General features: G+C 43.5%; 1 protein-coding gene across 4 annotated transcripts; it reads left to right on the forward strand.

The window, feature by feature from the left end:
- Positions 1 to 1,332: 1,332 nt before the first annotated feature.
- On the forward strand, positions 1,333 to 25,897 carry tsc22d2 (TSC22 domain family 2). 4 transcript variants are annotated; one of them, XM_055508288.1, is made up of 4 exons: positions 1,445 to 3,752; positions 14,529 to 14,600; positions 23,274 to 23,325; positions 23,703 to 25,897. In XM_055508288.1, exons 1-4 carry the CDS (start codon positions 2,152 to 2,154, stop codon positions 23,940 to 23,942), a joined length of 1,965 nt encoding a protein of 654 aa, XP_055364263.1. In that variant the 5' UTR covers positions 1,445 to 2,151; the 3' UTR covers positions 23,943 to 25,897. The 4 variants fall into 4 exon arrangements, with proteins under 4 accessions (XP_055364264.1, XP_055364265.1, XP_055364263.1 ...); XM_055508289.1 differs by lacking the exons at positions 14,529 to 14,600; positions 23,274 to 23,325; positions 23,703 to 25,897 and adding exons at positions 10,129 to 10,234; positions 10,365 to 14,515 and having other exon boundaries at positions 1,333 to 3,752; XM_029145671.3 differs by lacking the exon at positions 14,529 to 14,600 and having other exon boundaries at positions 1,447 to 3,752.
- The last annotated feature ends 1,132 nt before the right edge of the window (positions 25,898 to 27,029 follow it).

The raw sequence follows: 27,029 nt of genomic DNA on the forward strand, positions 1-27,029 counted from the left end.
GATTTATGCTTCTACATTACTAATTAGGTTTTATTCATATCAATCATTTGCCTGTCAGTGATCGGACTATTCATGTCTTTTAAACTGTCTTTACACTGACAAGCTGAGTGTGCTGTTTGCAAGTTAACAGCTGAAATGCCGTCCATGTTTATGCAAACAACAGTAAGGTGAGATATGCTTTCACATCTTTCGTGGCATAACAAATTACTTTAGTTTGAGTTTGGGTCTGCTAAGAATAAAATTTTACCTTTTGTTTTCCAAACTTTAAAAATGTGTTGGCTTTTTTTTCTGGTGATTGGCTTATTGGTTTTTGGGAACCACTCTCTTAAATGTATAATGAGAGCCTCCTTTCAGTACTTTAACCCCTTAAACTTTCAACCAGGCCATTAACTCCCCTGCTACCCTTAAAGCATTTTCCCACAGACCATAGTGATGAAAACTGTTAACAGGGCACCTTAAAACCACAAACAAGGTCGTTTTTTTCTTTTTCCAGTACAACACCATTTTCCATGAATATTTATTCCATTACACTGATATGAGGCTAGTTTTTATAAATAAACAATGATCCAAAGTTTTAGTTCACCATTATTCACTTCGCAGTCACAGAAACATGTACCTTTAACCTATTGGTAATGAATGTATTCTTGACATGCTGAATACCTTCATGACAGTCAGTCTTTTTAAGAAGCAGCATGTCATGTAAGCTATGAAAGGAATACAAATTCCAAGATTTCCAGGATGAATGATTCATTCACAAACAACTCCTTTCATGAGTCACTTGACTTGAACCACTGCTGGCTTTTGGTTGCACTTTTAACTCATTGCACAAATCTTTCGGACTTGTTTCCGAAACTAAACTGTATTTTGCAATAAAGTTTGATTGAAAAAAAAAATACCACCAAAAGCCTTCAGTTGTTTCTGTAACACATTTACATAGCTTGCATTCTGCTGTAAATAAAAGTGACAGACTTGTAAAATACAGCCCTGAGTTTTCATGAATCTAAGGTAAGGTACCTTCGATTAACTTGGAAAACAGTAGGGGCTTGAGCCCCCTGAGCCCCCCTTCTGAATAGGCCATGTAGCGGATGTTAATACCTAGTCAGTTCCTAATTTTACATCATCAAGAACTAAAATGTGTTCTTCTTTAGCAGTTTAGTACTTTCTTGGGAAAATAGAAAAGCAATTAAAACTGACAAACACATTTTAACATATTTCTTTTATATGTATATTACTTCAACATGTATTCTTATTTTTATTAATTTATTTTCTTTGATGTGCTTCGTTTTATTTTACGTTTCATTCCAAAAAGCACTTAACTGCTTAACTGTACTAATTTAAATTGTTGCAATCTTCACAAACTGCGTAAAGGTATTTTTAACATACGTTTTGCTTTTATTCATTTATTTGCGATGACAGAAACTAGTTTGACCTCCATACCCAGGATGCACCTCGCTCTTGCCATCTTGTCGAGTGGTAGAAGAGCGGCAGGCAGCAGTTAGCTGCCCGTTAGCTTACTGCCGCTGTGGTAAAGTGGTTATCTGTCAGCTAGCTGCTAGCAGCAGCTGCATGAACTGAGCTATCCACACGGCGAGAGGCATAACTTCAGCCGCTTTGAGACATCTGCCGCTTCCGTCGCTGGATTATATTCTTTTTGAACTCCCCGTGGATTTGTTTACATTATGATGTCGCACACGCTGGTGCTGAGGTTAAACTAACCTTAGCTAACAACTGCTAACTTAGCTAGTCGGCAAGAAATACAGACCTTACTGAGAGAAAAGAGTGGGCTGGGGACCGGGCCCAGCTCAGACTAAAGTACCGGTAGGAGCTGCCGAACAAGAACTTTGACAACGGCCTGATTGCAACTCCGCTGCCGGGACACAAGGAAGGCCGACGGGGTGTTCCAGAGGTCGGAGGAGGAGCGCTGTGCTCAACCGTGTTCAGTGACCGGGACACCGCGGAGCGTTTCTGCGGGTTTGCCCTCGATTGTGACACTTTTCTCCGCTGCGAGACAGGAAGAGGAACGCTATGGAAAAGTCCTGTGACGGTACGTGTCTGTGTCATATCCCTCAGCTGTGAGCTACTTCGCAAGACATTAGTCCTACACTCGGTTTCATCTGGGAGCAGCGGACGGGCTTGACGCGAACAGTCAACATGTCGAAAATGCCAGCAAAGAAGAAAAGTTGTTTCCAGATCACGAGTGTGACCCAGGCTCAGGTGGCGGCCAGCAGCATCACTGACGACACCGAGAGCCTGGATGATCCGGACGAGTCCCGGACAGAGGACGTGTCGTCGGAAATCTTTGACGGTCCTCGCGGCGACCAGGGGGTGTGTGACGGGAGCTCATCGGAGGAAACCTTCAACAACGTGGGGGAGTCTCAGGGGGGCCACCCGCCTGTCACCGCTCCCGTCAATGGAGGGCTATCGTATAAAAGTAAAGGCACCCCGCAGATTTTAGGAGGAATCAATTCCGCGGCAACGACGGCGCAGCCTTTGGTTCCAGCTTCATCCACCCATCCCTTGACAGTCACCAGCACGGTCCCTGCGGCCACTGTCTCCCCCAGTGTGGCTTCCACTGCTCCCACTAGCACCAGCTGCAGCTCCCGTTTTAGGGTCATCAAACTTGACCATGGTACTGGAGAGCCCTTCAGACGGGGCAGGTGGACTTGCAATGAGTTCTATGACAAAGATTCAGATTCAAGTGTTAATCGTGCTGTGGATAGTATGAAGCCAACTCTAACCCTTGACCACAGTATAGACAGGGAAAGTGGGCCTGGGGCCACAACTAACTCTGTAATCACTAGCTCTACGTTTTCTCCTCATGCTGTGGAGAACTCCACAGACAGCAGTTACTCTGCCGGACATCTCCCACACCCTCACCCTTCAGACCCTCTGCAGCCAGGTTACAGCGTGGCTCCTCAGATAGGGAGTGGAGCAAGTGCCTTTCAGCCCCCAGGGTATACAACGACTGTATCGCAGCAACCACAACAGGTTGTGCAGCCTGTTGCTCCCCAGACCTTTCTTTCAAACAGCCTCAATGGTGTGCACCAAGGTGCCATACCACAGAAGTCTCACAACATGCCTCCTGCTACGCAGCCCCAGCAGTTTGTGTATTCTGCTCATAACACTGGCCTTCCAGCTGGCCAACCGGACTTAAGTCAGCAGCACTTTGGCTCCAGCACGCAAAACCTTCCTATGACTTCTCTTCCTCTGGGACCTGCAGCCAGCCAGGTTCCCTCGTCTCTAATCAACCCTTCTGGTCCAGGTGCCCAGGGGCTGGGTGGAGACACAGCCTCAGCTGGGGGCCTGCTGCAACAAGTGGGCAATGCAACAGCTGGGGCCCCCATCAGTGGCCAACAGCAGCCTGTCAGCCAGCCTCAGCCTTCAGGGGGGTTGGGTATCAACCCTGCACCTTCCGTCACCACCACCCCACACAGCAGTGTCCAGAATGTGCCTGCCACAGTGCCCATTGTCACCAACATCTCTCAAGGTGTGCCAGGTCAGGCACCTGGTACAGGAGGACTTCAGCCTCAAGGAGCCCATGGTGGAGCAACAACAGGTGTTCCCCCTGGCTTAAGCAACCATACAGAAGATAGTGGGCAGACGTCTGATGCCCTACCTCAGCCCAATGCCGGTGTGGTGCCACGGAAAGATGGTGTAAAGCCTTTCTTCAGTGAGGGCCTCAACCTACCAGCCCCCGCGGTCAAAAGCCTGCTTGACATCAATAATATTGGTGTGGATGTGGATGATGACAGGTAAGAGGATGTAGAAAAACCTTACTGATACAAGTCCACACTAAAGTGAGCAAGTTTTATGCTTTTGACAGAAAACTAAAAAAACAGAGAGTACTATTAAAAGAGATATTACACAGCATAGCACTGATAACTTGTTAGAGGTAGTAAGCACGCTTTCTTCCTTTTTCTTTTACCAGATATAGGCAGACACAGGCTTGGTTGTACTTTAAAGCTAGCAGAATAAAACTTTTGTACAGTCTTTGTCTCTAAACTTGTGAACTATTCAGGAGGAGAGTCATGAGCCAATGGGAAGTGACAGAAGGAATTTTCTGTCTTTGTCATTAATAGGCAACCCACAAAATGCTGGATAGTAACTGGCCTCTATAGACCCACAGCCCCCTCCTTCATTTCTCCATTCAACCAAACAGACAGTTTGGTTTTAGGGGGCGTTAGCAAGCACTAGGATAAGTTACAACACACACAGTAGCTGTTATTGTAGCCGAGAAGGAAACTATTCCCTAAACAGCGTAGGATGTTTTTGTTTTTTTTGCTGTCTATGAATGAGGTTGGCAAACATGTCTCCTAACTTTAAACCTTGTAAATAGCAATTCATCATGTGCCAATGGTTCTATTCTAACATACGCACCATAGCTATTTTCCGTGTGTAGGGTGTCTCTTGCACAGCTTCTGCTGAAGTGTTGCCACTCTTTACCTTTCCAAGCAACCAGAAGAGAGGTATACAGGGGATGTCGGGCCAAGAATGACCTAGATTAAAGCAGGAGTCTAGCACGTGCATAGCCTGGCCTGTATTTATGTAGGCTTCATTGTTTATCAGAGCTGTGTTATTTTCTTCAGTGCCTATTATGAATGGAGCAGCCACAGGCATTTTGCCTGAATTAATTTTTGAGTTGAGTTTTTTTTTTTTTTAAATCAAATTTACTGTTTTCTACTATGACTACTATTCTTGAACTAGTAACTGTTTATCCCAGCTGCATCACACATAGGTTGATAGTGTGCAGAGGTGAGAACCTCTGTGTGTTGCCCATAATTTAATGAAAGGAACAGCCAGAGTGTCTTCTGTTCATGACTGTGTGTGTATGTGTAAGAATGGGTGACATCAGTGGCTGTCTGAGTATCTATGGTGATGCTGGCAGCAGGACGGATACACACACACACACACACACACACACACACACACACACACACACACACACACACACACACACACACACACACACGCCTCTGTGTCTGTGTGATTCTGTGTCTGAATCAGCAGGACAGTGTCTGACTTCTGCTCCAGCTCCCAGACTCATGTCCTTGTTAGACCCGTTTGTGGTGAGACATCAGATTAACCAAGTGTTGACATGTTGCAGATCTGTGAGGGGTTTACACTTCTTGCACACTTAATCAATGAGCTGCTGCCCTTTTCAATGTAGGTGCTTTTTAAAATGTTTCATACCACACAAATTGGTAACTTTGGAGAATGAGTAACATCTCAAATCAAATATTTTTGTTGCTGATGTTGGACATGAAGGCGAGTTGTCAGTCATAGAATCAATCTATTCATTGCTCCTAACTATCTCAATGAGGACCATAATGTAATAGGACATGGACTTCCCAACTTTCCCCTCATGTCAGAAGTGCATTGTTCTGTGCTTAGTTGAAGGATCTGTTCTGAGTTTCATTGTTTGGTTCTGTTTTAAATCATCGTGCATCACGAAAGTGGAACGAAGCGTTGTGGGGGTGGAGCTGTGAGATGCGAATGATTTCCTCTCTGCTTGGAATGGTTAGTGTCTCCTCAGCTTGCTGCATGGCAGCCAAATGAAAGGGATGAAGCTACTCCTGGGGACCAATTGGTGTCCTTCAATAGATGCAGATGCGTTTAGTTCTCTCAGGACGGACCACCCGCCCCTACGCTCTACTGTCCCACTTAGGAATGTTAATTATTAATTCATAATTGATTACATTTTCTGAAGCAGAAGAACAGTGGTGGCATTATTGTACAGTATGAAAAAAAGCAGTTTGCAATTTTGTTCACCATCTATTATTTCCCATTCATAAAGAAAGGTCCATAATAACCAACTTTTAATTAAATAGTTAATGTAATTGAATAGTTTATTAGTCATCTGTCTACATGGCAAATACCCAACCCAGATTCGAATGACTTGCACCAGTGAATATGCTTTTCATTTGTCTGTGTATGGTGAGTCACGCTGCCACTTTTGTCGCTGTGACTATCCTCTCACATCAACCCTTGCAAAACAATCACGTACCTGAGTGAATTTGTATGGAGGTACACCTTTTTACAACCAGCTTTTAACCCTTGCCTTCATTAATCTCATCCTCTGCTTATTTCTCCTGACCAGACCACACCTCCCTGCTCTCTGGTTGGCTCTGTTGGTGATTTCTTGAGGTAGTTTCAGACACATTGTCCTGGACTGCGTCATATAATGGGGTGGTTGTTTTTGTTGGATTGTATTAGAGTTTTCAGCTGTGTCTAATCAAGTGGCCAGTCACTTAAGGCTAAAACGCATGTGCTTGAAGGTTATTGCTTTTATTTAGTATCAGGTTTAGAACCTGTCGTGATCCAGCAGGGCCTATAAACTGGATGAAGATGAAAAGACTACCGCTCATATCAGCAAACAAGCAATGAACTTGGATCAACAGAAGGAAACTAAACCAGCTGCCAAATATACGAACCTCCTTGCCTAATTCATGATGTAACTGTTGTAACACACACACACACATGTCCCCTCACATGAATTGAATGTCACAAAGTTGTAATCAGTTTGTGAAAGGTCAGCTGCAGAGCAAGTGCAAGTTCACCTCGGTGGAAACGATGAGTTATAACTTTTAGTGGGTTTCAGTTGATTGTTGACTAAAAACTGTGGTTTTCATTTCATTTGAGATCTACAATAGTTTCTATTGTAATTATTGAGTCCTTTCCTGATTGTTCTGTCTCATGTAACTGCTTCTTCAGGTTTAGGGAGGCAGTAAGGTTTTATTGCTTTTCACATTAAAGGCATCATAGTTTTAGCTGCTTAATGTTTGTGTTGCAAGCAAGGAGGAAGGAGGATAATTATTAGAAGAATATTTGCATGTTCAGTACTTGGCGCCTCCCTCCATGTTACCTCTTGGCAGTTTGACAGGGCAACACACAGGACGGAATGGAGAGTGATGTTTGAGGTGTGTTTGTGTGTGGGGGGGGTCTAGTTCAGTTATTGCAATGCCTGGAAACAAGGCAGCGGCTTATTTTCCACAGATAGCTGACCTGTCTGAACTTCCAGGGGACACATTCCAGAAACGCTGAATGACCGTGTTTGTCAGACGCCCTGGGCCACAGCCTGAGCAGACGGGTCTGCACCAGTTCTGTTTTTGGGATGGACAACTGGACTGGCTCCGGTCTGTTTCCCCTGCTTGTTGTTGTTGTTGTTGTTTTTTTTTTTTTTGGTATCCCTAACTGACCTGTTCATGCCGACCTCCCTCTCTGCTTCTCGACTGCTTATGCACATGATTGTTTTTTCTGGTTTGATTAATCAAGGGAACTGTACTTTCAACAAGATGGCATTTTTAAAAGTATAATAACTGAACTTTATTTCAATGACGTGTCCTAGAGCTGCTCTCAGTGCTCATTAATGGGTTCATGTTATCTGGCCCAGTTTCCAGAGATGGAGCGCCAATGATTTCCTTTTGTGTTAGTACTGTGAAATCTGTTTGATTTTAAAACATCAAGTGTGTTACATTTTCCCTTTTTACAAAATGAGGCCAGCAGTGTGAGGCAAAGTGGTTGAGTATGTTAGCACAGGACCCACCCTGTTATCTCAGCAAGATGTGGTCAGAGGATAACTTCCAATTAGAGTGGACTTGCCAAAGCAAGTAAACAACCACGCTCCTGGCGGCCGACCACAACTAACTCGGTTTGTGCTAGAAGCATGGTCATTGAATCAGCCACAGACTCTGTTGCAGGCTGTTCCGCGAATGAAGAGAGTTTGTGCAAATTGTTCCTGTTTGTTGTCTTTTCCAAAATGGTCTTGCAACAGAGAAGGCTGGACTCTTTTCAGTGGTCCCTTGCACATTAAATGTGCACAGATTATTTTTGAAGAAGGGCCTCTGAACCAGGACTAAAGCTGTTGACGGATCCTGGTTATCAGATTATACTTACTACACAATGAAGGGTGCTACAGTATGTTGAGCTGAGGGGTTATGTAATGCTCCAGTATACTGTATGTGTCGCAACTTTGGCTGGAGACCTTTTAACAGTTTACAGTCAATTAATTCCCGTTGAGTCTGTCTTACAGTGGTCAGATGACACACATTGTGTCTCTTCTGTGTTTCGTCTTGACCTGGCTTACGGTAATGGGGAGCTGACCCATCTACACTTGAGGGGACAGGAAGTTGCACTGTGCAAGGAAATAGTAATTTACCCATTGATTACTCCAACCTGCGTATACTTTTACTTTTACTTTTTTAAGCGCTTTTTAAACAGTACCTTAATTGACAGCTTCAGTTTTATTTGTATTTTTAGTTTCGTAGCCTCTCACCCTATTGCTTTACAGGAAAGTCAGATATTCTGATACAAAATAAGAGAAGTGAAAAAGAGAAAAGTTCAAAGTCTATTTATGGGACCCCTTTGCAAATGTCATACTGTAGGTTCAGGACCTGTTAGACAGAACTAGCATATATTACTGTAGTTTCTCTTTTTTTGTTGCTAAAACTGATGAATTGTGTGCATAAAAAAAATGTTTACTTCTCCGTAAGTAAAACACAATAGGGAAGGGGAAGAAGAAAGTTAAAACGAAAAGTAAATGCAAATCACTAATGCAGTAGTTTTATGATTCAGCAGATCTCGGAGCATATGAAGGCTGGCCACAGTTCAGAACATAATCTCTACAGTCGGAAATAAGATTATCTATACCAATGTGGTGCTGTGATGATACTTATTATTACTTACTAGTTGTATAAACGTCTAACTTGAAGTTATGGCGTGCAGTGTACTGGAGTAGGTCTCCCAGAGTGGGAAGCAAGGGTTGAACAACGGGTTTCAGTGCCTGGGGCTCCCCAGAGCCTAAGATGTCTGACTCGTGAGTAATGAGGATGTGTGGAAAGCATTGCAGGCAGCTGCATTTGAGTCATCCATCCCTTCTCTGTGCACTCGCCTGCTTTCAGTGGGTGTCGTCTACTGATCTGGCTCGCCCGTGACTCTTCTCTAGTTGTGTGTGTTGTGGTATGGAAATATGGACTCAGCTGAGAGATGAAGAGAAGCTCCAAGTTTAAAAAAAAAGCAGTCAATTTAAGATGTTTGCAGTGCTTCCTCTTTATTTTTCCCAAGTCAGGGACCTTTTTTTATTTGGCGTCTGTTACAATAACCAATGGTTGTGTGATCTTTAGATGTCTTCCTGGGTAGAGGAGGGCAGGGAGAGTTTGTCTGTGGGTGCCAGGTGCATAGTGAGTCAAATCACTGCTAGCCTAATATAGATGTGTTGAGGCTGGTTTGGTTTGGTCCTTTTTAGTTGGCATACATGAAGTTGGATATTAATGTCAGAAAATTTATTATGAATCAATAATCTATTTGTTACCAGTCAGCCTGTCGGATTGTGTAGGTGTCTAAGTGGATTAATTCTTGAGTGAAATGTGTCAGCTACAAGCGCAACCAGCTTTACAGACCAATTTAGGTATAATCTGTTCAATAAATTCAATCTAACCTCCATGGCTGCACTGATACTTCAACTGAGCAAAGTGCATGCTTTGAAAGAACATTTGTTTCCTGCTTTGCTTTGATGCTCACTTTCATATTCTGTCAAATGCTTCCCCTGTCATCCTGTTCCTCTTCTTTTTCTCACATCAACTTCATCATCTCAAGTGTCTCCTCCTGTCAGCGTCGAATCACTTTCTACCCCCTCCACCACATCCAGTGTCTTACATTGAACAGGTTCTTGCAAGGAAACGGACGTGAGTCATTGTGGCTCTGTCGACTGAGGACAGTTTATTCACTCAATTGAAGCTGTGGTGTCATAGGAGATAGTATCTTTGCCAATCACTGATTCAGGGTTGTTTGTAATCAGCTCCACAACGTGCCCTCCATTTCATCCAGATCATGATGTTATCTTGTTAAGTGTGTGTGTGTGTGTGTGTGTGTGTGTGTGCGTGCGTGTGTCTGTCTGTGTGACAGTCCTAGTGGAAGGACAGACAGATCCCCTGTGTGTGTGTGTGTGTGTGTGTGTGTGTGTGTGTGTGTGTGTGTGTGTGTGTGTGTGTGTGTGTGTGTGTGTGTGTGTGTGTGTGTGTGTGTGTGTGTGTGTGTGTGTGTGTGTGTGTGTGTGTGTGAGAGTCAGAAAACACTTAATTAATTGTTGATGTGATTATCATGTGACTCTCATTACCTTAAATGTTTTCTTAGTCTCAGAAGAAGTGAACCAGTGTGGGCTTTGTGGACATACAGTCAACAGCATGAAGTGTGATGACAGGTTCATGCAGAGTTTTCACACTCTGGACACTTCATCTAAGTAAGTGTCTAAGTAGAACCTAATATTTCACCTTACAGCTGTGAAAAGCAATGCATGTTCCTAAAGAATGGAGTCTCATCTAAACATTCTGTGTTAAGTCCTGTTTTTGCCTTTTGTTGCCTCTGTGCAGTGCTCTGCCACTTTGCCACAGGGTCAGACAAAAAACTCCATGGTAGACAATGGAAAATATTTTGCTACCACTTCCTGTGCTGTTGATGAGTTAACCTCAGCTGATGAATCACAGCTGGGCCCAGAAAGGTCAGTGCATTGGCATCTTATCAGGATTCCAACAAACATTGTCACAATCTGAACGTGCATAGCAAAACTGTTCCTGGGTGTGAGAGGCCTCTAGTTGGGTGATTGCAAAAGGGCATCCATTATAGATTCTCTAGTCAATCTTTGGTCCCATCAATGTCAAAAGCTGTATAGTGTGACTTTAAGAGACTCTTATCCAGTCCTTTTAGTGTGACTGTCATAATAATAATATAGGATCTTTGTTGCAGTGAGTGCTCTGTATCACTCTAAACCAGATAAATGTTAAGGTCCTTGGCAAAGGATGTGGCTGAGTCTGACCTCCCTCTAACCAGTGAACCAAGCTCTGGTGCCAGAGTGACCATGGGGGAAGTTCTGTCCAGGCTGATGGCTTCCACTGTAATCATGGAATAACTCTTACACTTTATGTTCAGCAGAACACTTTAGATTGAGCAAAGTTGCAGTTAGGGCAGTATAATGGTCAAAGACACACCCAGTGTATGGTATGCGAAGGGAGGTGGTTGTGATTTGTCACAGGAATCTGCTACTGCTTTGTCTGCGTGGAGATATGAACGCTTGGGCATCCAACAATACAGACCTGAGATCTAGAGCTGGAGTCAAAACATTGAAGTAATAGTTACAGGTAATATTAATTCTGGTGTTGTGTGTGTGTGTGTGTGTGTGTGTGTGTGTGTGTGTGTGTGTATAATAATAATAATAATAATAATTAGGTAAGGTTACATTGCATTCTCAGATCAGGCTTCTGTTTGACACCAGAAAAACTGAGTGGAGAGTGACAGGCCGGTGTTGTTATTGAACAGCTGACAAGCCTTGACAGCCACAGAGCTAAGGGTCTTCAAGGCAGAGTTCACATTCATGCTACAGAAACAGATTGTTTAACCTGCTCAGTCGATGAACCTCAGCTTTGAGCGGCCAGGGTGGCTCTGTACATACACACTGATGCTTTCAGCGGCCACCCAGCTCTAAGAGCCACCCCACATTCTGAATTATACTGACTCATCAGAGCTCATGTTAACAATTATGTGTAACCCGAGCAGAAATTAACACCCTTCGCTTAGGAGGGTGCGTATATTAGTGTGACATATTTGCACTCATCTTTCTCTGACTTTACATGTTTCTTTGCTGAAGTAAGACATTTAACATCTCTTAACCTTGAGCTGTGATCTTGGTTATCTTTTCCAATAATAGCAACCAACTTGAAACTTCTTGTCCTGCGTGCTTTGTCCTCCTATAGGAGAATGGGTGGGGTTGTGTGTTGTGTTTTCAGCGGTGGTTAGCTGCACAGCTGGGAGGTTTGCCTCATGACTGCAGGCTTGGGCCCCTGCAGAGGGTCACATCCCTGTTTGCCACTGAGCCTTTTGCCATCTCTCCCACGACATCTTCTAATCGCTCCAATATGAGACCAACCTCTACTGCTGGGTCATGTCTCATCCCACAGGCCAGTTTATTTAGCCTTCCCCTAATTGAAGTGAAACAGTGACAGAACATTGGAGTTGTGTGAAATGAACAGGAAGTGTGTTTTGTGTAGCAAACATGACGATTACCTAGGACGGGCACTGTGCGGTTACAGTTGCAGGGATACGGTGTGCTTAATTTAATGTGCATGCAGGAACATCTAGACCTGTTCCAAAAAACAAGTTGTACTTCAACTTGTTCGTTGCGTCGTTCTGACTGACAGAATGGTGCTAATATCTGTTGGCTGTTTGGATGTAGACACAGGTTTTGTACTTTGACTAAACGCAGCCTCACTCGGATCACCTGCGGGAGCATGTGTTCGTTCAGGCCCCGTTTGGGCCTTGAATGGGGTTTACAGGCTTAGCCTTCCTTGAGACTTTAGTTCTTCGCCTTGTGTGTTGTCTCATGATTATTAACCTGTCAGAGCACAGTGAAGTCTATAGGCCTACTTGTTTTCATAGGTTCCCGTTCCACACGTTGGTTACACTTGTCACATGTAATCGTTGCTATAATAGTGTGTCCGTAAATACTGTTGTTTCTAAGAACACTGTCATCATTTATCGGATTATGTAATGTCCTAAATCTTTGATACTGCTGCACGTAGTTCTGCACGCTGGAGTTCACAGGCTCTTTACATGTGATAAATGGCTGCGATATAACTAAAGTGGAGTTTTATTGACATAAGTTCTAGCTGCTAAATCCCCTGTCAAGCACATGTCATGAGACCAGGGAACGGCCTCTTAGATCTGGCAGTTTGGTGTCACTTACCTTCAGGCAGCTCACCCAATGTCAGACAAATCTTTATTCCAGAAAACTGCTCTGAAACTTTGGAATCTAACCTGAATCCTAATACTAATATACAGTTTCGAGAACTGGGTGACAGTGGACAGTTACTTTAACTTTATGAGCTTGATTGGCATTAGCTATAGAGTACTAGAAGATGAGAACATATGGCAGGCATGAAAAAGTCTGCTGAGACTTTAATTCTACCTGGAGCAAGCCTGAGTTGGTGGTGGGTCAGTGATGGAATGGAGAAGCTGTGTGTACCTGTGGTATATGTACATTAGTCTGGATTCAATGGGAAAAACCTCGTACATTTCTCTTTACAGAAGCTAAAGGAGGTTCAGGTGGGATCGCACGTCAAGCCTCTTAGTGCCTGACTTTCCTTGTCTCTATTTCCTCCATTTAAAGCTGTAGCTCCTCTCTGTTACATCTGCCTGCCTCTCCTTTGACCGATGAACTCATCACACATACAAACTTCCCGTGTCCTGTATAAAACAAGGTATTTGGGCTTGTTTAAAGAGCCAAGTTGACAGTTGCTGTGTTGTTGTGTGTTCTTTGCGAGCTAAACTTGCAGTGTCTAAATACCACACCACTGCATGAGGAAACTCAACAGTTTGAGCTGCTGTTCAGTGGGGTGTGGCAGAGATAAATCTGTCATGGGCTCAGATATGGAATCTCTGTTGTAAATCACTCCTGACAGTCAACCGGTACAGTAGTGGATGGTTAACCTCACTTTTCTAGTTGTGTAAATGGATTCCTCCTCCTGCCTGCTTTTGTTTTTCAGTCCCCCGGGGTGTTGTATATTGTGAAACTGCCCATTTTGCAGTTTGTAGGCCTGTTCGTTTTTACTGTCTGAAAACCCTCCCAAGAAAGTTTTATGTTCAGAGTGCAGACGACAGGCTGACTGACACAAGCATGAACCACCCAAAGCATTCAATCGTCCAAACTCTAACAGCAATTTACTTGCCCTGTTTTTCGAACAGCAGGGGTTTTCACTGTATTTATTTAACTGTTTTACTATGTGTTTAACAATGGGCATGTTAGTTATCAAAACTGAAAACAATATAGCATTAACTGAACGTACAGAAACTTTAATAGTCTGTAGACTCAGAATAGTTATTTCTACATGGAACCTTTCTGCAGTTCTATATTAGGCATGGTAGTAGTAGAAATAGAGGATTAATACTACAGTGACAGATTTCTGGGCAGTGGCGGAGCTGTATTTCTGGAGGTGGCCTACATTTAGTGCTTGTTTACATGCTACGCCTTGGCTGGAGTGTTGTGTCAATTCTGAGATCAAAATAGTAAATGATATAGAAAATTCTAGTTTTACAGATTATTATTAACACTAAGTAGAGAATTCAGTTTTAATAGTAGATATTAATAATAGCTCAACATTGACTTCCTGTCCCACTCCTGGGCTTTTAATGTACCAGTAGATAAGGGGAGATAATATGAATAATAATCATGTTTAAAATATATTTTTCTACAGTGAGACTGCATGCGGATAAAGAGACAAGGTCTCCATACAGTTGGCTGATATGTGTTGGTGGTCTTTGTAGATACCCACAGACCCCAATTTGAACGAGATCTTGCTACATCTTGTAATTTTTGAATAAAGCAAACTGGGTTTTATCAATATTTCCGTTGAGCCAGGGTATTTCTCTACTCATTAACATCCTCTCAAAACATGTTCCCCTCTCTCTCTCACTCGTCAGACTATATGCTCTCTTCTTTTACTCATGTTTCTCCTGTCTCTGTTTCCTCCTCCATTAAAATGCAGGAACCCATCCACTGCTTTCTACCAGGCTTTCCGACCTAGCAGATATCAAGGGTCAAAGACCTTCACCGATAGGTATGAGCTCGGGTGTGTTTGTGCATGTATGGCTCGGACTGGCTGGCTAAGCTAGACTGTGCACCACTTACAGCCCAGTGCACTCTGCAAAATGCCCAATTTAACTTGTCATTCAGCTCTATTGACTTTTGAAGTGTAATTTTTCAAACCAGTAACTGATTTAAGAAAAAGACATGTAACTTTTAGAATTAGTTTTGTTGGATTTCTTTTAATATTAAATTTTCACAACATCAATTTTTTTTTACTAGTTGAATGATCCTTTTTAATATTTTAAAGTTTATACAGATGAATTCTGGGGGAAGGTTGTACATACACAGGGATTGTGTTAGTTAGTAGTAGTATAGTATTTTATTTGCATTTGAAACTTTTAATTGATTCTCACTTCCATTCCACGTGTAAGAAAACTAGCACTGGGAGCCTAACTACTGTATTGCCAAGCTGGACATCACAGTTGCTGTGAGTGTGTCACGCATGGGGGGGGGGCGAAGCATGGCACTGCAGGAAGTGCCGGCTGTGTTTTGTGCCCCTCTGATCTGGCAGCGTTTCAGGGCCTAGTGACACTTTAAGTGTCTGTGTTCCATCAGTCACGAGGATCCAGTTCTCAGGTTTCTCTTCCACTAAGGCCTCTGCAAGCACATGTTCTGGTCGCCACTAGCAGTCATTCAGATTCTGATTTTTGAAGCTGCCTCAGTGTTGTGCTAGCTGTATGCTATGGATTATTGTCATGCAAATTGGGTGAACTGTCAACCCATTCTCTGGCCTCAGCAGGATTTTGTTAACGACTTCTCTCTGCCTGAATACATTAATTCTAACCCTCCTGCCTGGATCCCCCTCCATCACTCCAAGCTGCCCCTTCTCTCTCTACCAGAAAAGCTTGATTGACTGAGGGCTTCTTACATGATTTTGCTTCTGGCAGTTTCTCTCATCTTTGAAAACTTCTTTTAGTTTGTTTGTACTGGGAATGTACTTACTACTAATTACTTCAGAGCAAAACAACATGAATATTGAACACTGGCATCTAAAGCTTTGGAAAAGCCCACCACCTTTTTTTTGTCAAGGATGCCATGTAGCGTATTGGATTACACAGTTCACCAGTTTTTTCTCATTGAGAACTAGGCTCATTTACTAGCCTTGATGACTATTTCAAAACTTGTGAGCACCTGTCTATTAGCGTCATTGCTATAGGAATATGAACGTCTTGGTTTGTGTGTGGTTTGCATTAGTCATGTCCTTGTTTTCCCATGCACAGTCCCATTAGGCTGCGTCACAAACTGCCTGCCAACCCAACATACTCAAGTAAACAAAGGTGAAAGTGCCCTTTTCATCTTCTTCATGTCCTGAAGTGATTGGGATTGTCTGAGCAAAGCCCCATGCAACACTTAACCACACTGGTGAGCCTCCAGGGAGTCTCAGGGCCGCTGCAAGAAAATGTAAATCCACTTTAATTTAGGCTGTTTCTGAATTTGTGCACAATGGGGTGTTTAGGCTTTATAGTTTTAGCCCTTTTATTGGCAGTGGTACCAAATTAGTCTCTGATGAATATAAAAATGGAAAAAGTCAGAAATAATAATGCTGTAAAAGCATTGCTCTAAGGGAGATGCATATGTGCTTTGTGTTGGAAAGTAGAGATATGTTATACCTATAGTTTAACCTATACAACCGCAAAATTTTCCATTTGTTTTTGGCACGTACGCGGAGATATGGATGCTCATCCAAAACAACAGTAGCAGTTGGGAAAGAGAATGTGTCACTGCAGCGGGCAATAGATTCAGCACTTCTGTCTGTTCCTCGTCCAGCTCACCGCCTCTGGGCTCTGCGTTACAGTGCAGCTTTATGCAGAAGCTTTCAACTAACTGCAGGTAAACCTCTGGGAGCCGCCTCATTCCATTTCCTTTTGTCGTGAGCCAGCTCTCTTGCAAGGTGGGGCTTGTTGGAAGTAAACGGGGATCGCTCACAAACAGTTTGGGGGCATTGAGGAGCATTCCTTAAAATGATTGCTTTGTGAAAAATGTGAAACCTCAGCTGGGCAGCGTGCCCCTGCATCCCTTAGGGTTATTGCATAACCAAATATAAATATTTTGCACATGTTTCTACTACGCTCCGGACATGTTGCACGCCTGTCTTTATAAGGCCACAGTGGCTGAAACCGAGTTCAATTAAGACAAAAAAGAGGCTGTGTATTAAATAATGTTCCGAAGGTTCAGGACCATATTAGAAGCTAAACTGGGCAATAAAAAAAAATTCAGGAAAGCTGTGGGTCGATTTGCTGAATTGACTCTTTGTAAGGCTGTGGCCGGTCTTAAATAAAGCAACAGCAGCGCTTTTCCTGCCTACAATCCACAATGGAGAACTTCATGATTAGGACAATAAAAGAGATTTATAATCCGACCTGGGAACACCTGATTAGTGGCCTCGCACCCAGGCTCAGTTATTTGATCCAGACCAGGTATGAGGCCACTGTTTATGACACAGAAACAAACATTTCATTATGAGGAAGGCTGAACGTGGGAAAGCTGCGGTTTGATTCTCAGTCAGGCCATAGCTGAAGACTGTGACTTCTTTGTCTGTTCATTTTGTGATTTGATTTTATTTTTATCTCCATTCAAGTTCAGTCTGTTAAAATTTGGATAATTACCAACTACTCTATTTTTGAGGCCTTGACTCAATTACAGACACTCTGCCTTCATTCAAATAAAAGCCAGATACAGGCTGTAGGGCATGTACTCAGAGTTCACATTCAATTTAAGTGCCTTCATTTAAAGCACAAAATGAGTTCATAATTGGAACGGATTACTGTGCTGTTGTACAGGAGACCCCCCAGCCAAATCATTACAGAGCTTAGACGGACATGACATGACTCGACTTGACTCTGAGTAGGAAAACATGCATTTTTGTCACACAGAGAGCTGATGACGCACAGAGATCCTGACCACCAGCATCAGACGTCCTGTCTGAGGTGAATTGTTTAGTGGCACCAACTTCAGCAAATTTTTTTGGAAACTTTGCTGACATTTGACCCTTAATTATCCCGGAAAGGTCCTCACACATGTATCCCTTTCACATTGTCTTGCCCACACTTGTTTAAACGGCATTCACACTTGGGAATTGACTTATATGATGTGTGATGTTCTCATTAAAACAGGCTCTTTGGACCAGCAGAGGGTCAAATGATATATTCACTCACTTGGGAGCAAAAAATGATCTGCTTTTTCATCAGCTCATCGATTCATGGATAGGTCTATGATATGTTGAGATATAGTTGAAAGTACATTGTTGTGTTTTAGATGATTAGGTATAAAACCTGCAAATGTTACTCTACTGACAAAATCCCTACATCTGAGAATCTTTCCTTGAGCAAAGTGACAGACAATAATCCAGCTATTCAGAGTCCTGTCACTTATCTCACGGTTTAACCTCTAGCTAGGAACCACACAAACAGTCAGGAGTGAGGCCACAGTGAAAGGCAGAGCCGTGTTTTTGTAGAATACAGCCTAATGACATTAGGCTGACCCAAACCGTGCACTGCAGAGTGGAAGCACAAATGGGACTTAAGTCCTTGATCCTACGATAAATGCTTAGTATAGTACAGAGGCTCGTTAACGGGGAGGTGCCAGGATCTCCCCATTAAAGCCTCAGGACTAACACTATTACTTACACATTCCAGTGGGGTCTTATGGTGCATTCACACATGCAGTTACAAATCAGTAGGCCGTATCTGGCTTCTTGTGGATTTGTCTACCACACTGGTGTACTGTCATAGCCAGTGCTGCCTCATCTTCTCATCTCTGCTTTCTGATCAGCTTAGGGAGGCTGCAGCAGTCAACTTTCCGTGTTGTTCTAGGCTAAAGAGCTTTAAAGCCATTTGCTTGTTGAGAAGCAGATCTGTGCGTTGGTTTCATTGGCCTATTGTGAGTGCAAGACTCCTGGGTGGTGACTCCTGCTGGAGCTGTGCCTCTCTCAGCTTTCCCCCTTTAGTGGGGCTTGTGTCTCACAGTAGGAGGTGCAGGCCTGTAGAAGGTCTCATTTAAAAGGAATAACTGCCATCACTGTCCTACTATTTTTTTGAATCTTTATGTATAAGTGGGCCATTGATCTACATTAAGCGAGCGGCAGTAGCTCGAATCACTCGGTACAGAAAAAGTAGTGTAATGTGATATTAAGGCTCGTGTGGGTGCTGAAGATCTGCTCTCTGGGCCATTTTGGCAGTGATTACTTAAGGCTGGGGGGTACCCCTGACCCAGATCCCCTGCTGTGTTTGCACATGGAGTCTGATGGTTACCTTACACTGTGGCTCTTGAACATCATTTACACGTCTCCGCAACCATTAACAAACATCTGCCACCAGTTATTTTAGCCTCTGGACAAGCTAACATAACGAGGGCTTTCATATCCCGCTCAAATTAGGAGCGGTGGATGAACCTCATCCGCTCTCCATCGTTCCGATCTTATCTTTGACTGTATTAAACTTATGAGGGTCTTGAGTCCCACTCATGCTTCCTGTTGGGTCGGGGCTTTCCACCCAAGACGTCTTGCTAAAGATGTGCATGTTCAAGCGAGGAAACAATTTTCCACCATAAACACGACTCATATGCAGAGTTTGTGACCGTGCGAATGGGACAGCACCCTTGTTTCTCTTACAAGGAAACAGCTCTGATATAGTTCTGGAGGAAAAGCGTTCCTGTCCAGACGTGTACTGTATCTAGATTTGTTTCCCTGTGTTGTCATGGGTCATGCTCAGGTCCCCACAGTACAGCACCTGAAAAATCCCCCCTGCCCACAGGCACATGTTGGCACGCTGACCCTTTGTGCTGTGATGGAGAACGAAGCAGTTGTTCCAGATTTGTTACTTTATGGGATTTAGGGCTCAATATGTCGATTTGCACGTGTGTTATTGGGATTTCCAGCTGTGCCTCATCAGACAACATGTATGCCTCATCTACTGTCCAAATGTCTCTCAGTTATAAGTTTCTAACTTTGTCCTCATAATTGTGTGGGTTTTCCTTTTGCTGGACAACTGATGTAGTTTATCTTACTAGATAGGCAAACATGATTGGTGTTGCTTGTAGAGAAGACTCTGATATCTTCATCAGCGATTAAAGCCTTGGTCAGATGCAGGGAGCCGACTAGAGGAGCCACTGTCAGTCCGATGGCAACCTGTCCTGTCCCTTCTATTCCTGTGACCTGAGATTTTTAACTGAGCAACGTGTAATATGTCACCACCACTGGAATATTCTAGTCGATTTCTGTACAACAAAGAGTTCATTGTCATCATAACGGGGAAGGCATGACCAAACCTTTCTTGCCTGAAGCTGATTTGTGGGTTCTCTCTTTTTTTATTACAAGTTTTCTGCCCCAACCACCCGGGGCCTCTGCTGACCTCGTCTGGTGAAGCAGCCCAACTGCAGCCCTCCGGTCTGAAAGAGGACAGCGCTGAGTGGCTGTGGCTGAGGGTGCTGCTCTCTCGTTACAGCTCCCGCCCCCGTGCTATTGTTCTAAAGGCGCTCATCTATGGGGGGGGGGACTGAAAGGCTGAGGATTCATTTATTCAGCTGCGTCCCCCCAACAGCGAGTGCTTGTGTACTTTTGGGCAGCGACGTGTGCCGATGCATCTGTGCCCTGATGGATTTGTGACGCTGTAAAACGTGTGATGACCCCCACCCCTCAAAGGGGCGACGCGATGGTGGAACTGTGGCCCACCGTCACCTGTGCCCAGCCGCTGTGGCACTCTTGGGGTCAGGACTGTTTTGACATGTCCCTCACTGAGGAACTCTGCTTCGTGCTGTCGCAGCGTGATGCCGGCTCTGACACAGATGTCTGGGTCTGGAGGAGTCCAGCCATGGAATGCGCTGCCTTGCGGTCCTGCAGGCTTTGTTTGGGGCGGCGGGTGCAAGGACGCACTGCAGAAGAGACCGGCGCTGAGGTGAACACAGCCAGTGGTCCTTATGTAAACCACCACGTGTCCTCCTCCTTGAATAAATGTACAGTACCGGTGTTGTCTTTGGACAGCGCGCGGCAGCGAACTGGCTCTTTTGGGTTCCTCTGTCCCTTCTAACTGCCTCAGACCGGACTTCCTAGTCACTTGACCAGATAATTTGATCCAACCTTGTTTTTTGTTATTAATAAAAACACGCTCTGGTCTGATCTGGTGGACATTCCTCTCGTCTATTGTCCCAGATGTGTAAGTACATCGCTCCTGAGGAATGTTCTCTCCTGTTGTTTGCCAGCCTCCAGATGACACGCGTGCCCCGCTGTGATCACATCTGTCATAGTGTGCTGTCAAAAGTACAGTACCATTTTTAGACGTTGGGTATTTGACCAGGAATTTAAACCATCTGGCCTTTTAAAATTCCCCACATAGCCTCCTCTGTTTGTGTGCTGTTCATCGCCTCTGGAAAGAAGGCTGTGCAATGTGGAACATGCATCTGATTACTTGAAAAGCACAAGCATTCAGTGTGACGTGCCACAGGCTTTTATTTTATGCCCTAAATGTCCAACATCAACATAATTTCTTCAACTGAGTTGTCGCATTTCTAAATGTCGTCTATCCACATTTAATATGTGAGGCTTCAGGTTTATTTTTCTTATAGTCTTGTTGCAAATCAAAAAAATTAAAATGTACTTTTCATTCCATTGTTTTGTTCAAAGATTTGGAACAGGCATATTACCAATTTAAACCCTTGATGCTTGAAATAGAGAAGGAGCTTGAAGACTTGTTGGCCAATTGGCGTAAAAGCACCGGCTCCTCTCTCACGTGCCGTCGCGCGCGTCCGGAGCAGCAGTACGTGCGCTGTGGCGCAAGGTGACAGTGAGTAGCGTCAGCTGCTCCAGCGTCTTCGCAGGGGTTAATGGGAGGAGGAGGAGGAGGAGGGAGCGAGAGGCGCAGCTCCGCCCCCGTGTTTCTCCACCATGTGACGAGCGGCTTTTAAAGACGCGCACGGCTCCAGCTCGACGAGCAGCGTCCGCGCCTGCGAGTCACAGGGAACCGGTCCGTCTGAAAACTTTGGAGACGCTTTAGCGAAACTAAACTCAAGATGCGCTGCAAGATGAGCTACAGTCTGCCGTGCTCGCCCACGTACCCGGGGCGCATGGTGCCCTACAGGTCGAGGTGCATCAGGTAATTGGCTTTTCTCCTCGTCGGATTAATTGACTTGCACGTGAGCCTGGCTGCAGTCCGCCGTTTCTTTTGACTGCATGGACGACGGGCTCTAGTTCAGTTAGTTGGTTGAAATCCCCGTGGCAGCGTCCTACAGGTGCTTTTCACGGGGACCTGAAACGTCATGTGCAGCTGCCCGTGCCATTTGTCGTCTCTCGCTCGCTCGCGCGCTCCGCGTGTTTCGGGTGTTTTTGCGCTCGGCGGTTCGCGGGCCGCCGTCCTCTCTCTGGCTGAGGCACGGCAGCATCTTTGGCCCTGAATGTGCTGTGTGTTCCGTGTGTGTTTACATTGTGTCCCTATGGGCTGCCCCCCTGAATGTGTACGTGCGCCCCAGCACGCGTGGAGTCAACGCATGGACGTACGGCGGCGCCATATGGAGCGCACGGTTCCCCGGACTTAAAGATGCAAATTTAATTTATACAAGACGTTTAGGAGTAGTGATTATATTATATAATGGAGTTTATTTTACTTCAAACTCACATTTTACCACTATAACGTTATTTACAGGCATTTTATTGTCCTTGTCAAAGAGGGTATTAAAGATTTGCGCGCGTCTTTAGAGCTCAGGAGGCGTTTTTTTTTTAATTCCACTCGCACCAGTGGTAATTGACGCTGTTTCCTAACATTATTACAGGCTGTCTGCACATTATGTTCCCGCGTGTGCCTCAGATTCACCACACAGCTCCTTCTAGCGTGACGCTGCGGGAGAGCGTTTCTAGAGCGTAGCTGCGTCTGTGGCGGCGGAGGAGGAAGGTTTGTCTCCATTCAGGTTAAACTCCGAAACTTTGGCGTCGTTCAGTTGTACGAGGATCTGGGGTCTGTCTGAGTTTATCCGTTTGTTTGAGTCTTTGTCTTTGAGGCAAAGCGGGATGTTGCGCCGACGGGATTTGTGATTGGGCGCATCTGTTCTACTGACGGTGGTGAACATTGACTCATGTTACTGATCGCAGACATCACCCGCATCACGTCTCCACGCGTAGATAAAAGCGCATAATTTCGGTACTGAAACGATCTCCGTGGAATGTTTCCTCTTCTATCTTTTGCTGTAGTATTTTAAAATGATATCGTATATCACAATGTTGTTTTTATGTAGGAGACTGATTCATACATGACACTGTCTGGCTGAGGACGTCTGTTTTCTTTTTTGTTGTTTTTTTTTTTCGTTGTTTTTGCTGGCTGTCTTCAGTTTAATTGTGTAGCTCACTGTTGCTGTTTACACCAAGATAAATCTTAGTTCTGTCCTCACTCCAGCCTTGTATATATTTATTATTATTAAATTAAAGTTCTTAAAGTTTGTTTTTTTTGTTGTTGTTTTTTTTTGGAAGACAGTCTCTCAGATGTTTATTTCATTCTCTACAAACCAGTTTGAGCTGTAACAATAACCCCTGAGGGTTATTTTTTACTTCAAAAATCCAAGTGAGATCTCTTAGATCATGTTTGGCACTTTAAGGACAAGACTTGGCAGCTGATGAATGTGGAGGAATGTGATAACAGTGTTAACGCTCTCCTTCTCTCTGCAGTGCATCCGGTGCCAGTGTCGTTGCCATTGACAACAAAATTGAACAGGCAATGGTAAGTTTAGCATTTGTAAAAAAAAAAATATATATATATATATATATATATATATATATATATATATATATATATATATATAAACAAATTGAACAAATGTAGGTGACAGACATTTATATTCACTTCCTTATCTTTTGTAATAATCAATGTTAAATTCATCCATAGCCAGTTTGTGTGTGTCCTCAGAAGAAAAAACAGGAAATGTTAAACTTGCCCACGCAGTTTGTCAGGTCACGTCTTAAAAATGCATTTGCAAAGTCTTCACAGCAGAGACTCTTACGTTCCAGATAAAACTAAAATAAAGACTAATCACACACTGATCTGAGACGACGAGGAGTATTTTTATTTTTTAAAAACCTTTTTTTTTCTCTCCTTAGGATTTGGTGAAGAGCCATCTGATGTATGCTGTTCGCGAGGAGGTGGAGGTGTTAAAGGAGCAGATCAAGGAGCTGTTTGAGAGGAACTCAGTGCTAGAACGCGAGAATGCTGTGCTGAAGTCGCTGGCCAACTCGGAGCAGCTCAACCAGCTCACCAGCCAGCTCACCCAGGGCAGCCCCTTGACTCAGCACGAGGGGAGCCAGAGCATCCCTCACCAGCCCAACCTGAGCTCCGCGTGATCCCCCTTCCCCTCGAAAAACACCTGCTCAAACAGACACCTCCCGCAGACAGGGGCGCTAGCTACTGCTGCCCCCTTAGCTCCATAAAGCAAAAGGCTCGGCTCTGTGTTCAGTATGCTCCATCTCGTTTGTGTACCACCAAGGGTCATGCTTCGACGTGTGCACGCTGCCTTTACCGGGCCTTCGCATCATTAAGACGCTTACCATCCCAAAGTCTTATTCTGGGCCCGTATCAGGCAGCAGGGGTGCGGGTGCACACCCTCGCACTGCATGCAGTCATTGTGCAGAAGATGGGGTCAAAGGGCACAGAGAGCTGGTTTTCTGGGGCAGCAATGGTTAAAAGAGGGTGGTGCCGCCCTGTGAGGAGCTTGTGTGGTGAAATGGGTCTTATGAAACATCCAGCGAGGATGATCGTCCCAACCCCCCCCCCCCCACTCGACCTGAGGCCAGGGCTGTAGGAAGCCAGAGAGCTGAGGGAAAAGTGAGGAACAGGATTCATCCTCCCCAAGCAAAGGGTGACACCAGTGGGCTCCTCGGCTTGAGTGGAGAGATCAACAGCCTCCGCATGTTATATGCTGCAACAAAAGCTTGTGTTGTTTTCTCAGAGCCACCACACTTCGTTATGAATCATAATACTTTTTCATTAGTTGAGTTTTAGTATTTGCATTTATTTATTTCAGGGCTGCTATTTTCATAATGTAAATGAACAATGTAATGGAGATACCTTTAAAAATGAAAAAACAAAAAGAAACTTTTCTCTTTGGTTTTTCGGTATTTTAGAATCTGTCATGTATTAAATTTGGTAGTCTCTTTCAACGAGTAGAGCTCAATAAGTAGGCAATAAGTAATTAAAATGTCTTCTCATGAAATAGTGCTAACACTACAGCCAAGCTTACATTAGGTGGAATCAAGAGTGAATGTATATTTTGTAAAGTATTAAGAGAGGACTGTTTGTACAGAACCTGTTAAGATATGAAATATGTGATGGGATGTTTCGATAAAGGAAACTATTAAATTACATTTTGTAGACTTTCTTTGTCAAAGCAAAAATAGAATTAAATTTGGTTAGGGGCATGAAAAGCTGTGAAATTGTTCGACCTACTTTATAACCAAAGAAGCAAAGCTGTGCAAATCATTGTCCCCCCATTTTTAAATACACTTATTTTTTCTACTTCCTCCTTCCCTGTTTTTTTGTTGCAGTTTTGCATGATCTATAATCAAACCACTTTCTTACCTCATGTTTTATCCAGCACGCTTTTTTTTTTCTGTCAAGTTTGTGAATGATTGTGGGAGGATATGTGAAAGCGAGAGAACAGTTGTCAGTGGGTGGAGTAAGTAGTTGAGATTAAGAATAGAGGTGTCGGATGGAGGGAAGGGCCTTATGCACAAATCACAAAAGGAGCCATTTTTTTCTTATTGTTAAATTGCTTATGCAGAAAAATGGTTTTGTTACATTGTGCTTAATGAATGTCACCATAAAATTTTATGTTCCAACACTTTCCTTTCAAATTAGACAAATGTCCGAAAATCAAAACCAACAACGGAATCTAACAGACATTGTACAACTTTAAAGATGGAACACAGTCGATCTCTGTATGAGCATATTGTGGGATCTCCCGTCTGTATTCATGTCTTTCTGCCTCCTGTGCCGCCGTCTGCCATCGTCAGGCGATATTTTAAATTTTTTTTTTTTTGTTCTCCTCTCTCTGTGGCTTAGAACCAAACAAACATGCTTGGTAATTGTACAATCAATCATCATTCTACGCAATGGACTTTGTGATTTCCCGTCTTTTTTTTTTTCTTTCATTTGAAGGAGATGCCATGTACATGCCAAGTGTACTGTATGAAAGTGATCACTGAGCCTTGGAGAAACTATCTTAACAATGCCCTTGTAATGTGCTGTTCAGACAATTTTAGTTTTCAGTCAAAAATAAATTACAGTTTTATTAAAAGAATGTTTGTTTTTCATTTGCAATAAGAAAACAATCTACATTGATTAAAAACTCAGCCACACACTTGATACTTGTAGCTCACAACTACAAGTGCCTATTACTGATTTGCTGCATCTCACTGGTAGAACATGACAGTGTCCATATGCCTGCGTACCCACTGGAAGCTGGTAGACTTCAATTTCACATCATACTCTGTTTTATAAAGTGTGGCTGCTGTTGACTTATAAGAGGTTAGTGAGAATAAAAGTCTGAATTAGACTAATTACACAAAAAAAGTCCCAAATGAAAGGTCAGTAAAGAGGCTGAAAATCCAAATGTGCACTCAGTCCTAAATATAATCAACAGGTTTTAGGCTGTCTCTCAAATACAAAATACTGTATAAAGCTTAAGCAAAGGTTGTGAATATTAGAAGCATTTGTAAACAAATGTCACCTATTGATAAGACTTTTACTTATATAACAAAAAGCTTCAGGGATATTTAGAATACCATGATCTCATCTCATCAGATCAGCAGCTGTGTTATTACATCTCCACAGGAAACAAAAGCCCCTTCACATAATTCAGGATCCAGACAAACCAATTTATTATCAGGGAAGTAAATAGGTCCAGTGTGTTCATGTTCACGGTTACATAAGGGAAACACATTTGACAGAAGAAGGAAAGACAACACCTGTGAGGCTGAGTAATGAGCGATGCCATCGCTCATCGCCTACCTGACAGACATAAATAAGCATTTCATACCTTTTCATGAAGGCGTTTAACTGCAGAGCAGCTCTGACACGTAGCTTCACGTCCCTCAGGATTTTATTGTCCATACCACAGATTTCATATAGATAAGATAAGAAATAAAAAAAGAACTCTTTTTCATATTCTTCTATTTTATGAATTTATAAAATTTTGACTTGCGATATTTCAAAAAGATAAATGAGGAATCCAACCTACAACTACTTGAGAATTTTATTCAGTATTTTATTGACCTGTCGCTCTTTTCGGAGCCTTTTCTGCTGCTCGCTGCCTTAACCTGTGTCATTGTGTCCTTTTTGTCCTGTGAACCTTGTTTCTGCTCTTTGGTCTTTCCAGGTACAGTCGGACTCAGGGCAGTGTTGTAATGACGTTAGGAGGTTTGGCACGTTAG

Source organism: Betta splendens, chromosome 4 (assembly GCF_900634795.4).
Source record: "Betta splendens chromosome 4, fBetSpl5.4, whole genome shotgun sequence".
NCBI lineage: Eukaryota > Metazoa > Chordata > Actinopteri > Anabantiformes > Osphronemidae > Betta > Betta splendens.